The sequence below is a fragment of the Phalacrocorax aristotelis genome, chromosome 6 (genome assembly GCF_949628215.1).
Source record: "Phalacrocorax aristotelis chromosome 6, bGulAri2.1, whole genome shotgun sequence".
NCBI classification, from domain to species: Eukaryota; Metazoa; Chordata; class Aves; order Suliformes; family Phalacrocoracidae; genus Phalacrocorax; species Phalacrocorax aristotelis.
The window spans coordinates 50,002,743-50,017,373 of NC_134281.1; the positions used below are offsets into that span (position 1 = coordinate 50,002,743).

Below are 14,631 nucleotides of genomic sequence, written 5' to 3' on the forward strand. Positions count from 1 at the left end.
CTTTGCAAAAAAAGTGCAGCTTTTCTTCACTTATCAAACTGTCTTTATCTCAACCCATGAATTTTCTCACTTTTACCCTCCCAAATCTCTTCCCCATCCCACCACAGGGGAGTGAGTGAGCAGCTGTGTGGGGCCTAGTTGCCAGCTGGGGTTAAGCCACCACAGTATTGCTGGACACCCTGAGCTTTTGTGAATGCCAGAACAGAGGAAAAAATGAAAGTGCATTCTCATGTGCTTACTGTGAAATGATCTTGCTGAAGTGACTTGGTAAAGATCAACATTTATTAGACTTATTCATAATGTGTTGTATGTTTTATTTTTTGATATCCCAGATGAGCCTGCCATAATAGTTTACTAATTTCTACTAAAGTAACTAACTTTTTCTTTTGTTTTCAGATACTGGATTATGCATGTCTGAGGTAGCTCACTATTTTCAGTATATTAAAAACACAGTGGTCGATTCTCACTTTAACATCTTTAGGTCTCCACAAGTTCATCACTGCATTGCTTAAATAAACACACTCAATACTGAGGGTTACTTACAACTTTGTATATTTTATTAATCAAAATATCATGTGAAGAGAAATAAATCACAAAAATTGAAATGAAATGGCTATGGTAATCTGATTAATAAGTGAAGACAAAATATTAAATATTTGTAAGAAAACAACCCCAAAATAGCAAAATATTTTACTTTGAATTGTAATGTAAAAAGATAAATCAGATTCCATTCTGTATTTATCCTTCTAAGAGAATCAGTGTTTTTTAAATGTTACTAATATGAACTGTTAACTCAAATCCCTGTTAAATTACAGTTCAATTGGAAAGTTCTGGAACTTCAACCAACATTTCAACCAGAGGTAATTCTATAAGAAAAGAACAGAATTTAAACAAATTTCATTATTTTGCTTAAATTAAAAATCACAATACCACTACCACACAGCAAGCGAGGTGTCTGCCTTAGTGAGATGTGGTGAACAAAGCACGGAAAGCAACAAAGACTGTTTTGTAAGAGCAAATACACTGAACAAACCCAGCGATCACACGCTCACGACCCTGTTCACAGGAGAGCAAAGTTGTTGTGCTGAATTTTGGTTATGCTTAGTATATAGACTATGAAAAATTGTATCAAGCAGTGAATTATTGTGAGGGCAACCTTAGTGTTTGGGTCTCCAAAAGGTATGAAGAATCACAAAGTAAAATAAAAAGAAAGGGCTCAGTTCTGCCAAGTGAATATTTTTGCATCACCACGTTGATATCAAGTAAAGGGAAAAAGTGCTTAGTGATTTGCAGCATTGCACTGCAGTCAAGTAAAAATCTCCCACAAAATATTATTGTATTATATTATTTTAACGAGGCCTGAGCCTCAAAGTGCTCTAAGATAAATTAATTCCTGATCCCCGGTGCCATTGTAACCTCTGAACAAACCTAACAGGACAAAGTAATCAGAAAAATTGAAAAGTGATAAGTTTCTGTCTGAAGATGTTTTATCCAGTAATATAAGTAACATTAACATCATTAGTATTTTCTCTCTCTTTTTTCTCTGCTTGGTTGCCTGTGCATGTGACAATGCTTCACGCAATGGTTTTTATGTGCATGCAGGTTTACGATCTCCCCATGTGTAAAGTACAAAAGAAAACTATGGTATTAAAACTGCGGTGTGTGGGGTGTGTGCTGGCATGGCACTGAAAAATATTTTAAATTCAAACCTCGTTTACCGTAGACAAAGGCCACAAGAGTTAGCTTTTTCAGTCAGTTATCTTAATAGGAGTAAAAACTCCACTTGCATAGACATCGTTCAGCATCTTTCCGAAGACTTTAGTCAGCTGCTCTATGCAGTGGGTACGTGCTTAAAACTGACCTAAAGACACCAGCTTGGACTGCAAGGCTGACCCTGGGTGAAGAGGAAACGCATCAGACTCAAGCTGTGACCTCTGTAGTGTCCCCTTCCCTTTCATAACTACCCCAAAGGAGGCGGCTGCTGTTGGCTGTTTGCTCACTCCTGCTCCATGTGCAGGATCACACTAGTCAAAGAAATAATCTCTGGAGAATTTTCTTTTGGATGTTAAGGAAAGGAGACATAAAAAGATTTCTTAATTAAATTAAGCCAGCTTCACTGCAAGCGAGGGAATACAGGACAAAATTTCTTTTTGAGGAAGGCAAGACTGAAAAGACTGAAGATTTATTCCCTAAGGAGGGTTATGACACAGAGTAATAAAATGCTGGATACATCTAAAAAAGTATCTGCACTGAGTTCAGATGAAAAAAAGAAATGTCAGAGTACAATGACTGAAAATTAACTTTTTTACTCTTACGCAGAATAAACCCAAAATATTTGGAAAGAAGATTCTTGAACAAAAATTACTTCTCTAATGAGCATCATGGATTTTCCAGTTGCCAGGGTGCCTGAACTTTTCCCAACCAAAGGCTAACTGGCATCTTAGCAGGCTCCCAAAAAGACACAGCGAATCAGCAACAGCACAGAACGGACTGCTCCTGCCTCCCTCCAGACCACAATGCTATGATGCAGTGCTCCCTCGTACCCCGAGACGCTGGTGTTTGATTGAGATGCTGCACATGCTGCTTGGATTTGCCATCTCTGTATCAGCACACCATCCTCCTCAGCACCGTGGAAAAGAACGTGCTGATGAGTTACAGCTTGCTTGCCTTCTGCCCCTCCACGCAGCCGCGTTACTCAGTGAAATGTGCTCCTCTGGAGTCCTTGGGTCAGCCCTAGCAGTCTGAATCTCTCCGCTGGAGGAGTGGCAAAGTAGGCTTTTTGCTCCTCCGAGTACCTTTCCTTCACCTCAATTATGTCCCTGTAGCGGCCATTCTGCCAGTGGAAATTGAATTGCTCCAGCAACTCAATTCTTTTTTCCTCTGTGCTCACACAGTCAACAGGGGCAGACTGTTCCAGGAACGGTACCTGAATATTGGGGAACAGGAGGAGACCCCGGATAGCAAACCAACCGCCATACTTGGGATGGATACATACGCCATAGATTTTCTGGAAGGAAAAAAGAGTGATCAAGGATGTCTCAGTTTGCCTCTAGTAATGGTTAAGTTCAAAGCATCAAGCTTTTATGCAACTTCTCACACTCCTAGCCCTCTGTTGGAGTGCTATACAGAGAAGAAAGGAAAGCTCTTTCTGGAACGTGTGGCTCGAAGCCTTGCATTTAATTCCCATTTTCCTGTGCCCACACACACCCCCTGTAATGTGGGGAGAGGTCTCTTTTTGAAAATCTAACACAGAAATTAACCACAGTGCAATTTTTTTTTTCATTTATAATGCTCCAGGCAACAGGTTGTCTTTTACACTGAAATTTATTCTCCTGTCTAAGTATGTTTAATAGATCAAGATATTCTCCATGTATGCATCTCCCTGCCACCCTGAAGAATCCTGCAAGCTTCCTATTCCTATCTGAAACACTTCACGCATCTAGATGTGATCTGGACATCGTATTTTCCTGCAGAAAGAACTAGTGAGTAAACAACAGTTGTAAAATTCAGTGATTGCAGTTTGGTTGTTCTTCCCAGACTGTGTTTTTTGCCTCACCTTTTTACCCCAAGGATCAAGCTTCACATCCTTCCTTTGGTAGTAATATGCGGCTCCAGCAACATGGGCAGCTGTCTGTGCCAAGAACTTGGGCTTTCGGCTTGGCAGGATCTCATAATCAAAGATGACATCCACCTTCTGGTCAGGGAATTTCTGGGAAAATTAAAAAACATCAGCCCAGGCTCATGGAAAAAGATTTGCCACTACAGAGCACTGGATGCTAGCAAATCAGGCACGCGAGAAGCCTGATTTCCACATCCTGCTAGTGAAATCTATCAGCACACTTGTAGCCTTGGGTTTTCAAAGTGTGACTGTAAAGCACTCTGCATAGCTACAGGTTGTAATGGCAAAGAGATAGAATATGCAAGTAAAGCAGGCCAACAGCCTGGTGTTGGTGCTCTTCCTAAGAATTACCATCATGAATAATGCTTTACCCTTCTAAAAAGCAAGGGCAGGATCCCGGAAGGCTTTGTCTACTGCCCAGCCCACCCAGCTATATGCCACAATAGTGAAAGGAATCAGTATTTCAGGTTCTTACCTCCTTCACACGTGACAAATGATGAGAAACACACTGATCCACGGGATCCCTGATTATTTTTAAACGTTCTTTGTTCACAAAAGGTTTAAGGGCTTTGTCAAACATTGAAGGGGTGCTGAGGACCACGAAGGCCAGCGTGTCATCTGGGTAGGGGAGATGAAAGGCTGGCTGGAGAACAGCATTGTACCATCCAACCTTTGGCAAAGCAAAACAAATCTCCATTAAAAGAGGGACACTGCTCTTTTGCTAGTGGGCATGCAGGAATTCTAAAAAGTGGAAAGCAGTGCAGCCACCTTCATTTGCAACCCAGATACAATGCCTGCCTAGTGCCTTCCATTCAAACCAAGCTGTTTTGCATACTGGGATTTACAGTCTCTGGAAGCTGTACTGAGAGCTGCAAGTGAGAGATAAGAATCACCCACTGCATTCAGCTCAAGACTGCCCTTTATCCAGCTCTGCTCAGAAACCCTGGTAGAGGGAAGTAGAACAACCAGTCTTGCCAATGCAAATCAGATGTTTTGGTTTAGATAAAGCTTTTACAGCTTTTTTTTTCTGAGCATCGGCCAGAAAAAACCTGGTGCTTCTGTTTTGCTGGTGTGTCAAGGTGCATGGTTTATTTCTTCAGCAGGCAACATTTATGTGGGAATTAAGGATGTGAAGCTCCTAGCAGTGCTAGAATCCCCCAGAACAGTCAGTGGTAGCACGTGGATCGTGACACAGCTGCATTTTGATACTTGTTGCCAGGGCTGGATGTGTTACAACACAGCCCAAAAATGAGGGATCAAGCCAGGGCAGCAGGCAGATGTGACCAGAGGGACAGGGCAACTGCGAAGCAGGCGAAAGCAATTGCTGAAAAAACCCTGCGCTCCCCCACTATTGTATTGCACAATAACATCAGTCTTTTTACAGGTTATGACAATTCCCACTCTCCTGGGATGCCATAAAGACCAGGCCTAACATTCAGAAAGATGTCAAGTAACGTAACTCTAACATTTAGTCTGAAACTGCAAAATACTGCTCATCTCTAAATATCTGTGAAATTAATCTGAAAGTGACTTTATGGGTGACAGTGGCAGCCAGACCACCCATATGGAAACATTCAATGGAAACTAAGTTTATAATAAAGAAACATTCTTATATCAACCCCAAAGTTCAATCAGTTTTGTGGCTCTTGTTTCAGATGCTGAATCGAGACATTACAAGAAATTACAATGACATGAGTCTAAGGTTTGCCGATTTCCTGGGTTTACGTCAGTGTACCGGAGCCAGCGGTATGAGAATTAAATCTGGAACAAGATGCAGCGCTGTAAGGTTCCCCTGTGGTAGCTGTAGCCTTTTTGATCTGGGTTCTGCCCCTCATTCTGCTGCTGCGTTTTGAGAAAGCAGTGTTAAATTCTTCCCGAAATTCCCGAGATTTCACTTCTCTCAGCGCCTCATTTCCTTTTACTTTCTGTCAGATCGAGAGTATAGGAGGAAATACAAACATTTCCGGTCACAGACACAACACTCCCTGAGGAGGGGAAGGTCAGCTCTGTTGCAGATTAATTCAGATTTCATATTTAGATTGATTTACCGCAGATGACCTCTGGGGCGGGCAGAGGAGGAACCCCTAAGTTCTGGTGGAAACTGAGCGCGTACAGTTCAACACGAGACAGCGGAGGAGGCTGCCTCCGTGGCACGGGAGAGACCCCCGTCAGCGGCCGGAATGAGCCGGGGGTCTGCAGGCCGCGTACGAACAGATGAGGTAGTCTGCATTCTAATATAGAGGCGTTTCTACATTGAGATTGAAATTTAAGCTTGCTTAGAGGACTTTACTCTCGGTCGATCCGGATGTACCTTTAACTCTCCTGACCTTACCAGACCAGGAGGGTCGCAGAGGGCCTGAGCAAGCCTCTGGTGCAGCTGGTGCTGCCGAGGCACAGCGATAACCTTGGTCCGCTTCCCCGGGCACACGATGCAGACCTCGCTCGCCAACCCGCGCTAGCGGCGGTGCCGCATGGCCCCGAGGTGCGCTTCCAGCGCCGGCCGTGCTCAGCACCGGGGCACTCTGACCTCCGAGCGGGGAGACGGCCGCCCCCCGCCGCCTCCTGCACCCCCCGGTCCCTGGGAGCGGGCCGCCTTGCCCCGAGCACGGCCTGCGGGGCGGCTGGGAGAGGCTCGGGGAGGCAGTGCCGCCTGCCGCCGGCCGCGGGAGGAGCAGGGCGGCCGCCGCCTTTAGCACGGGGGCCGGTCCCGCCCGCGCCGGCGGCAAAGCTGCGACTGCGGCCTGCGGGGGCTCCCCGTCGGCGGCCGTAGGGGTCACCCGCACCCCGCCGAACCGCCGCCGTCCCACCCAGCTGCCAACGCCGGGGTGTGCGTGTGACGTCGTTCCGAATGACGTCACGGCGAGCCCCGCGTGACGCCAGTACCTTAAAGGCATGCACCTCGAAGCCGAAGGGGACCAAGGCGCCGCGTACCCGCTCCGCCACGCGCCTCTCCATGCCGCGCGTGGCGTCACGGGAAGGGTAGTTTTGGCGCGCTCCGGTGCGCGCGGGGCACCACGGGAGACACGAAGGGACGGACACACACACACCCCCCCACCCCCCGCGCTCCCACTCCACCCCCCCACTCTATCGCCGCGTCTCCTAGGAGACTGGGGCTCCCGCGCAAGGCACCCTGGGATTTGTAGTCCGCGCCTCCCGCCCCTCCGCGCCAGCCCGCCCGGCGGGGACTCCACGTCCCAGCGGGTTCCGCGGCGTGAGGGGCGGGCGGCCCCGGGGCGGGCACTGGTACCCTCTCTCCGTCTCGCGGCGGCAGGGGTGGCTCCGGGGTGGGGGGTTGGCTGCGGAGCGATGTGGAGTAGGGGTGTTTGCTCCCCTCGTGTTCCCCGGTAGCTGCCGGTGAACTCCCGCTGTCCCCGTGTAACGTCGCTCCCGCGGCGGGTCGGTGGGTGGGCTGATGACTTCGGCAGAGGGCTGCCGCCTCCAGCGTGTGATGGTGTAGTTCGGGTGGGAAAGGGAAGAATTTCGGGGTTTCGACGCGCGCCCGCACCACTTTCCAAGCTCCTGGCCAAGGCACGAGCTGGGGCAAGTTTAACGATGTGGCAGGCCCAGGTGGGCTCCGCCCTTCGCAGCCCCTGGAAACGTCCATCGCTCTTGGTCTGCGGTGGGTTTGCAGCCTGACAGACCGGGCCCAGCGATGGCTGCGAGGGAGGGGTGCCTGCCGGGCACCCCGCAGCTGTGCCGTACCCGCGCGCGTCTCCCACGCTGCAGCGAGGCAACGGCGGGGCGAGCGGCCGTCCCAGACCAGGGCGACTTGAGGGCTCTGGTGAGATCACCAGATCTGTTCAGAGCAAGTTTTCCTAGCATAGTTGCACGGTGTGCCCATCTGTGCTATACCACTCTGTGCTGTGCATATTTTTCTTTCATCACGCGCTGTTTGAAAGCCCCACCTTCCTGTGTGGGTGGACGCTGCTCGCTAAAATCGTTAGCGAGGCCTCTGTGCGGATAATCCTTTCACCTTCCCCATCTGAAAGAATGTGTTCTTTGTAGCTTCCCTATTCCCTACCTACACGTTTGCCACGTTGGAGACCAAGCCTCAGATTTGGATCTTTTTACCCTAATCTTTGTAGTAGCTTAACATAATCTTTATAGTTCTTGTGCAATGTTTTCCAGCCATTAGTCCTGAGTTTTATAAAGTGTCAGGACACCATATCTGCAAGTTCTTGGGGAAAGAACTACCTCAGATATGCAAGCTTCCTTCTTTGCGGATTCCCTTGTATCTTCTAGAACCCCAAGAGTTGTTTCTTGTATCTGTGCCTTCTGTACAAGGAGGGCAGAAGGATCCCACCAGTCTTGTTTAGAATTAAGGCTTGTTGTCTCCAGGTTTCCCCGTATTTCCAGCTTCTGAAGTTGAACCAGCTCACTAACTGTGTTCTTTCCTGGGGTAAGTTATTCTCATACAAAATCTGGTTTTGCCCAGCACTTAGATCACTGAACCACTCACTCAGTCTGTGAATTGACGAAAGCAGGAGAAAGAGCTCCGGCAGGAGCAGATCAATAAGCTAGAAGGTAGTGCAGGTAAAGGCACTGGAACTGAAGCACTGATGGTTACCGGAGCCTCTTACACAGATTGCTTCTTGTCTAGGTTGCTAAGTCCTCTTGAAGAAACAACAGGCTGTGAGTGTAGCCTGGCACAACGTAGCTCCATCTCTGTGCTAAGCAAGTGAGCATGGACAGGGTGTTGGATACAAGGCAGAAAGGGCTTTCTGAACTTTTAATTTTTTCCTTTGCTTTTTCTTTAGTGATCTGGAAATGTGAGAAACACCTTTGCCTCCCAGGAGAAAAAAATGGACAGTGGAAACCAAAGGTGAAATGATTTTCTGAAGGGCCATGACCAAGCTTGGTCTAGAGTCAGGTATCCTCATGTGGAGTCCTTTGCTGAAACCCTTGTGAGGCACAATATTTAGTCAGCTGGCCAAGTTGCCTTTAAGGGTGGTTAGTTCAAATATTTGAATTCTTAATGTGCATCTTATGTGTTTTCCTGTCTCAATATAGTGGTCCAGGAAGACAGGTTTCTGTGGTCTGCTGAGCATACAGCGTAGTGGCAGAGGGGAATTCTTGGGCTACTGCTGTACTCTGCCTCTGTCGGGGATTGGTATGGGACCGAACCTTGAAACCATCTTACTGGGTGTTCCTTGATCCTATTCTTATCCCTTCTGTCCCAGCAACTGAAGAGCTAGGCTGGGACCGTAACACCCTCTGCCTTTCCTCTTTGCTGTTATATAGGATGCTCAGTGATTGCAGAACAGAACTTAGAGCAGCTTGGAGGCCTTGCCAAGGAAGACAGAGGAGTTGAAAGGTGAATGCCATAACTGGCAATAGCAAGTGCTTCTCCAACAGTACAGAGATTGTGCATCTCATTTGTATCCCGATGCCAACAGTCCACAAGAAATAAATGAGATGTCAGTGTTAAGACCTTTGTAGATTCAGGGCTGGTGCAGAAAGGTACTGGAGGAAAATGTAACTTTTCCCTCTTTCTTTAAGCAGTGAAAAGCTACTGTGACAAAATGATGAACCTGTGAGGAAAGGGTTGGAGCAACTGCAGCATAAGTCAGTGAGTAGTGGTGGGTTCTGCTCCTCGTGTGGTCTGGACTGTGGTTCTGCAACAGGACAACCTGTTGCTGCCCATGTGATCTAGCAGAAACAGCCCCCGGTGGGAGGCGCTGTAATGCTCGTTATAGTTGAGGATCCCCTGTTGCAGGGAGCCCTGCTGAACAGGCAGCACTGGAGGCGAAGTAAGGAAGAACAGCATGTGATTCCATGCTGTGCTCTGGGAGAGCTGTGGGAGGAGAACATGCGTGGGGCTTGCCTGCAGCCTCTGAATCCACCCTTTGCCTTGGGAGAGATGTGGGTGGATATAGTTCTGTAAGGTTTTGTCTGGCAATAGAGAGATGGAAAATTGGGTGGAGAATGTAGTTTAGCCATGGCCTTTTTCTCGGTCTGCGTAAGATCAGGCTGCTTTACTGCACAGGTCAACAAGAGAAAGAACTATTGAACCAAATGTCTGCAACTGATTAAATTAAGAGAACTCAAAGTTGACTCTGCAAGGTGGGCTGCTTTATAGTCACACCTGTTCCTTCCAAAATCTGGCACTAGATAGTTTGATGGCCAATGGCAGACCTACTGTTAGAATGAGCAAGCTTTGCTACTGGTATCAGTGGAGGAGAACTGAGTGTTGAAATGATGTATGAAGAGTTTACTGTGAATAGTAGCCAGACTGAAAAATGCTGTTGCTGCCTGAAACAGAGGAAGTATTTTTAATAAACATGCCACTAGAAGGCTTTGATTGAGAAAGCCAGTGCCAGTGCCCCATGGGCTTACTGAAACAGCAAGAAGAGGCCTTCCTGTTCCAGTGTTGAATGGTGGAGGGCAGTTAGTATCTTCAAAATACATATAAGTGGGGGAAAAGATAAGTGTTCATAAGTGTTCTGTATAATATGTGCTACTGCGCTGGAATGGAATCAATAATTTTTTTAGTTGTTGCAGAAGTAGATGACCTTTGGAAAAGGGAGAACTGAAAAAGACTTCAGGGGACAAGAATAGGGAATGGACAGAGCTGCAAGGAAAGGGTTGAAATGAGAGTAGGGCTGACAACTGGCCTGTATCTTTTGTACCAAGCAGCATGTTGCCATTCTTCTGGAAACTTGCTGCTGCAGGAGGATACTTGCACAGCCAGGGCTTGTAATTGCTTGGTAGGGGGAGGTGGAAGCATGCTCTCAGCCTCTCCGTAGAGTGAGGTGATCGCTGTGGGAAAAACACAGCTCTTCTACCTGCAGCAAACTTACTTTCCTGCTGAGGAGGGCTAGTATGAAGAAGAGGTTACAGATGATGCCAGGCAGGGTGCCATTGCGATCCAAACCCAGAAGCATATAAAGAAACCAAGCATTACCTGTGGTGCTGGAAACATGAAGTGTTCACCCAATGGTAGCGTGTTATATGTCCAGCTCTCTGCTTTTTCTCAGTTGTTCCAGCCTCATCTAGACATGACTTTTCTGCAGGGTTTAATGGTGGTGTGGTGGATCAGAGGCTGCCTCTGGGAAATGCTTGGAAGTGATTGTCCCTTCTTTCTCAGGTGCTAGGTCTGCTGAGCAGCAACAAAGCACAATCTTAGAGTTTAGGCAAACTCAGGATGGAAGTGTGGAGCACCCAGTAGAAGCTTGGCCACATCAGGTAGAGAGGATGCACCTTCAGGGAATTTGGGGGGTGCCCAGGTCTGTGCATGCCACATGAGAGCTGCTGCAGCTCTTGGGTTTTGAGGGGAGTGACCGCCTGGGAGCTGCAGGAGTGTCACAGGAGGGTGCTGCTGGCTGGTGGCTGTTCAGAGCTTTGCAGGACAGCTCTTGCTGTTGCAGCTTGCTTTCACAGGGGCTGGATTGGCAAGCTCAGAGATGCTGGGGACTGATCTCTCATCTTGCTGTTCTTGTTTGCCAGGTGTCCTTGGTACCTGCCTGGATAGAGTATTTGTCATGTGGAGCACAGTTAATTTCCATGGCTAGTATGGTACTGATGCTGAAGGTAGCAGATCTGTCAGCTTTGTGAGGTGAGGTCTTCTGTTTAAATGCTGAACTGGTAAAGCTTGAAGCGGGTATGGCTTAAGTGTCTGCCCTCTCCTGGAGAGGACTTCCAGCTGAGTGCAGGCAAGGCATTCAGTCCTTCTGGGACAGCTGGTGAAAGGGGTGAAATGGCAGCCTCTGTTACTGAGATGTTTGTATCCTGAGGGTTAGAACCTTCAGTTTATTCCATGTGGGCGTTGAGAATAGGTACCTGCTGTTCCCTTCCCAGCTGTCCTTGGAGCTGAACCGCCAAGGTCTGAGTTAGCTCATGGCTTCCCTGAGCCACCTCATCCTCCTTGTTTAATCAGGAGTGTTGCTGTTTCCTACCCAAGCCCTCTGTCAGGGCAGTGGTGGACTCCACGTGCTCTCCTCGTTGCTAGTTGGACAGTACCTTACTTGCTTTTTGCTGAAATGACTGGAAATAATAATCGATGCCTCCAAGAAGCGGTGCTCATTTGAATTGCCTGAGCTCTAATTCTTTTCCAGTTTCCCCAGCTGCCCTCACTTTCCTCTCTCAGCTGGTGGGAACTAGCTTTGCTTGTGCCTCTAACCTCCGCTAGCCTGGCCCTTGCTCTGCCCCCACCCCTGCGTGAGGGCTCTGACTTGCTCCCTGGAGAGAAATGAGTGACATTGGAGCTTCCTTGTTGAGGATCCTTAGATCCTTCTGGCTCTGCTTAATTGCATCCTCTGTCCAACCCCACCTGCCTGTGGACAGCTGCCAGATGTCACAGGTTTAGCTGGGGATTCATGTCACTGTTCCCAGCATTCGCTTCCCCGTACAGCTTTGTGCTACAGTGAAACAGCATCCAGAGAATATGTATCACTCCTCTGGGGTAAGGCAGTGATATCTCTGAGAGGGATCTCTGTCCCAGGTATGGTTTTGTTAGTTTGGGCTTGTTTTTTTTTTTATTATCAGGAAAAACACAACACTCCCATTCATCTCCCTCAGGCTAATGATGATGTCACGTACACTACAGCGTGATTTGGTGTCATCATAAATTATTGATACAGAAAGGATCTTTCATTCTCTGTGTTCTCCAAAACAGTAAATAAGTATCACCAACTCACAATGTTGTACTGCTTATAACATAAGCTGCTTTCCTTCTGCTTTCCATCCACAGCTCTTGAAACCTTTTTCTGACCCTGTTAAAGAACTATTGCTCTGCATTAGCTAGGAACCCAAGAGAGGTAGTTGCACAAATTATTTGAAGACTCATGGCAATTTGGTAGCTGAAATGGAGTTAAAAGATACCTTAATTCCTTGTCTGTTTTTCTGATCTTTCTCCCTCTTGACCATAAGCATATTAATGTCTATCCTTATTAGTGGGGAAGTATTGGTGGATGCTGAGTGTGGAGGTCAACGTAGCTCTATTATTAGGCTTTCTTTGATAAAGGATATTGCATCAACTTGGTGAGATATTTTCAATAATGGAACTTTATTGAAGTTTTCCTGTAATTAAATACTGATTCCCTATTTCTTTCTACAAAAGCCTAAGGAGCCTAAGGCCTTCCCTTATTATGTCACTCTGCCACCTATTGTCAAGCTGTGATTTCATGAGATCTGTCTGTGCTGTCAACATCAGCTTAAAATGTGCCCACCCCTCTGCTTTTTCCTGCACTGGTTTCGCAGCACATTGCCTCCTGATTTTCTGCCACTGCAATTGTTGGCATGCTGTAAATCCGATCAGGGAGCCGAGCTGGTTCTAACAAGTGCGTCATTGTTTTGGTTTTTTTGTTGGGTTTTTTTTTCTTCCCCCCCCCCCCCCCCCCCCGCACCCCGCGCCGAGTCGTGCGCTTCACAGTGCTGCTGCAGGAAAAAATTGTGCTGGCCCAACTGAGGTAACAATGTGAACAAGGCTAGGTGGGGAGGCAGAGGTTCTGCTGCCAGACTGTTCATCTGCTGAAAACAGAATTGAATGGCTCAGCAGAACTGCCTTCTGCTGCTACATGGCATGACTTTGTCAGAAACCCTGTCAAAGTGGTTCCCATCCCCACCCCCAATAGTTGTTCCTGTAGGCATTGCTAAGCTTAAGGACTGTCAGTGTATTCCTTTTGCTTCAATCAGATCTACAGTCTCTGACCTGAAAGATCAAGTGGAAAGACTGTTCTTGAAGGAGGTGCTGTCCGCTGAGCCTGCAGGGAAAGACAGGTCATAGGAACTATTCCCCACTTACTCCAATGTTACTAACACTCTGGACATGGTATTCCAACCTCCCTTTGGTTTAGAGATCTCATGGTCAGATCAGGTGTCCTGTTGTGCCTTTCCAACAGACTGGCCTCTGTATTGGAAGGGTTTGGCGTTGTGACTGTGGCTTTGAGCAGAAATGAGCTGGCTGATTCTTTGTGTTTTAAATCTGTGTGATTTGGAGTTGGTTGGAGCCATCGGTGTCAAAGAGCGGTGAAATCCAGTGCTTGAACATTTCTGCCAATGTGTTTTCCTGCCTAGATTTGTGTATCATGGAACCTGTTTTCTGCTGCCTTGTGCTACTGCTTGTACTCATGCAAGAATAAGTAAAATGCTATTCAATCAGAATAGCAGCAGTTTATCCATGCGATAAGAGGTGTCACAAAAGGTAGACGGTGGAGGCTTAGGCTCAGCAAGTTCATCGTTGAACTTTTGACCCAAGCTGCTGCTTGCTTCGATTCTTTTAGAGAGAAGCAAGAACTTGCTGAGAGAGGCAGAGTGGTTTGGTCCATCTTTGGGTGAGGTTTCAATCTCAGAGTTCAGCCTCAGAGGCTTCAGCTCCAGTGAGTTTTCCAGCACTGCAGAGATCAAGGTGCCTGCAGGTTAAGTGTGGTGGATTCCTGCATCCTCAGGATCTGAAGAGCCTATCTGGGTTTTTCACAGTAATGTAGATGATAGAGGTCTGTAGAACCTATTTGTGTCTGCTGTTCAGGGCATTCCAGAGGTCATACTGATAATGTGCTGTGCCCAGTTCTGCTGGTAGGGCTGAGTATTAGGTACCTAAAGGCAGGAAGGCAGCTACAGTTTGGTAGCACTATGGCCACAGTTAAAACTTTGCTCTGAGAGCACTATTTCTATGCCAGGACAGAGGTAACAAGTGCGTACCTGCCTGTTCTTTCATCCTCCCTACCTGTCTAGTGTCAGGGTAATGTTAAGCTGCATGTGAGGGCCAATTATGATACTTATCACTTCCTCTGACAGTGCCAAGATATGACTTTTTAATGTGGCTCCATTTTTGTTTTGGTGCTGACACACAGCCAGTGAGATTAGGAAGGTGAAAATTGCTCACTTCAAGAAGGTTTGTCTCTCAGCCTCTTTATCCTTTTTGGATTTATGCCTTGCTTTTAGGATATAAAACCCCCTTGTGTTTGCATTAACACAGCATTAAAAGAAATCAGGAACAAAGGGCTAATGTTCCTTTAAAAGAAAAAATTCATGCCCTACTTTAGTAAGATGCTTAAGATTCTTGTGAATGGAGG

The 14,631-nt window shown here is 47.2% G+C and overlaps 1 protein-coding gene across 2 annotated transcripts; it reads right to left on the reverse strand.

The window, feature by feature from the left end:
- Positions 1 to 535: 535 nt before the first annotated feature.
- MMACHC (metabolism of cobalamin associated C) lies at positions 536 to 6,643 on the reverse strand. Of its 2 annotated transcripts, none has more exons than XM_075097729.1 (4): positions 6,503 to 6,643; positions 4,095 to 4,289; positions 3,557 to 3,709; positions 536 to 3,007 (listed from the first exon to the last, which is right to left on the reverse strand). In XM_075097729.1, exons 1-4 carry the CDS (start codon positions 6,572 to 6,574, stop codon positions 2,696 to 2,698), a joined length of 732 nt encoding a protein of 243 aa, XP_074953830.1. In that variant the 5' UTR covers positions 6,575 to 6,643; the 3' UTR covers positions 536 to 2,695. The 2 variants fall into 2 exon arrangements, with proteins under 2 accessions (XP_074953830.1, XP_074953829.1); XM_075097728.1 differs by having other exon boundaries at positions 6,518 to 6,640.
- Between the last annotated feature and the right edge of the window lie 7,988 nt (positions 6,644 to 14,631).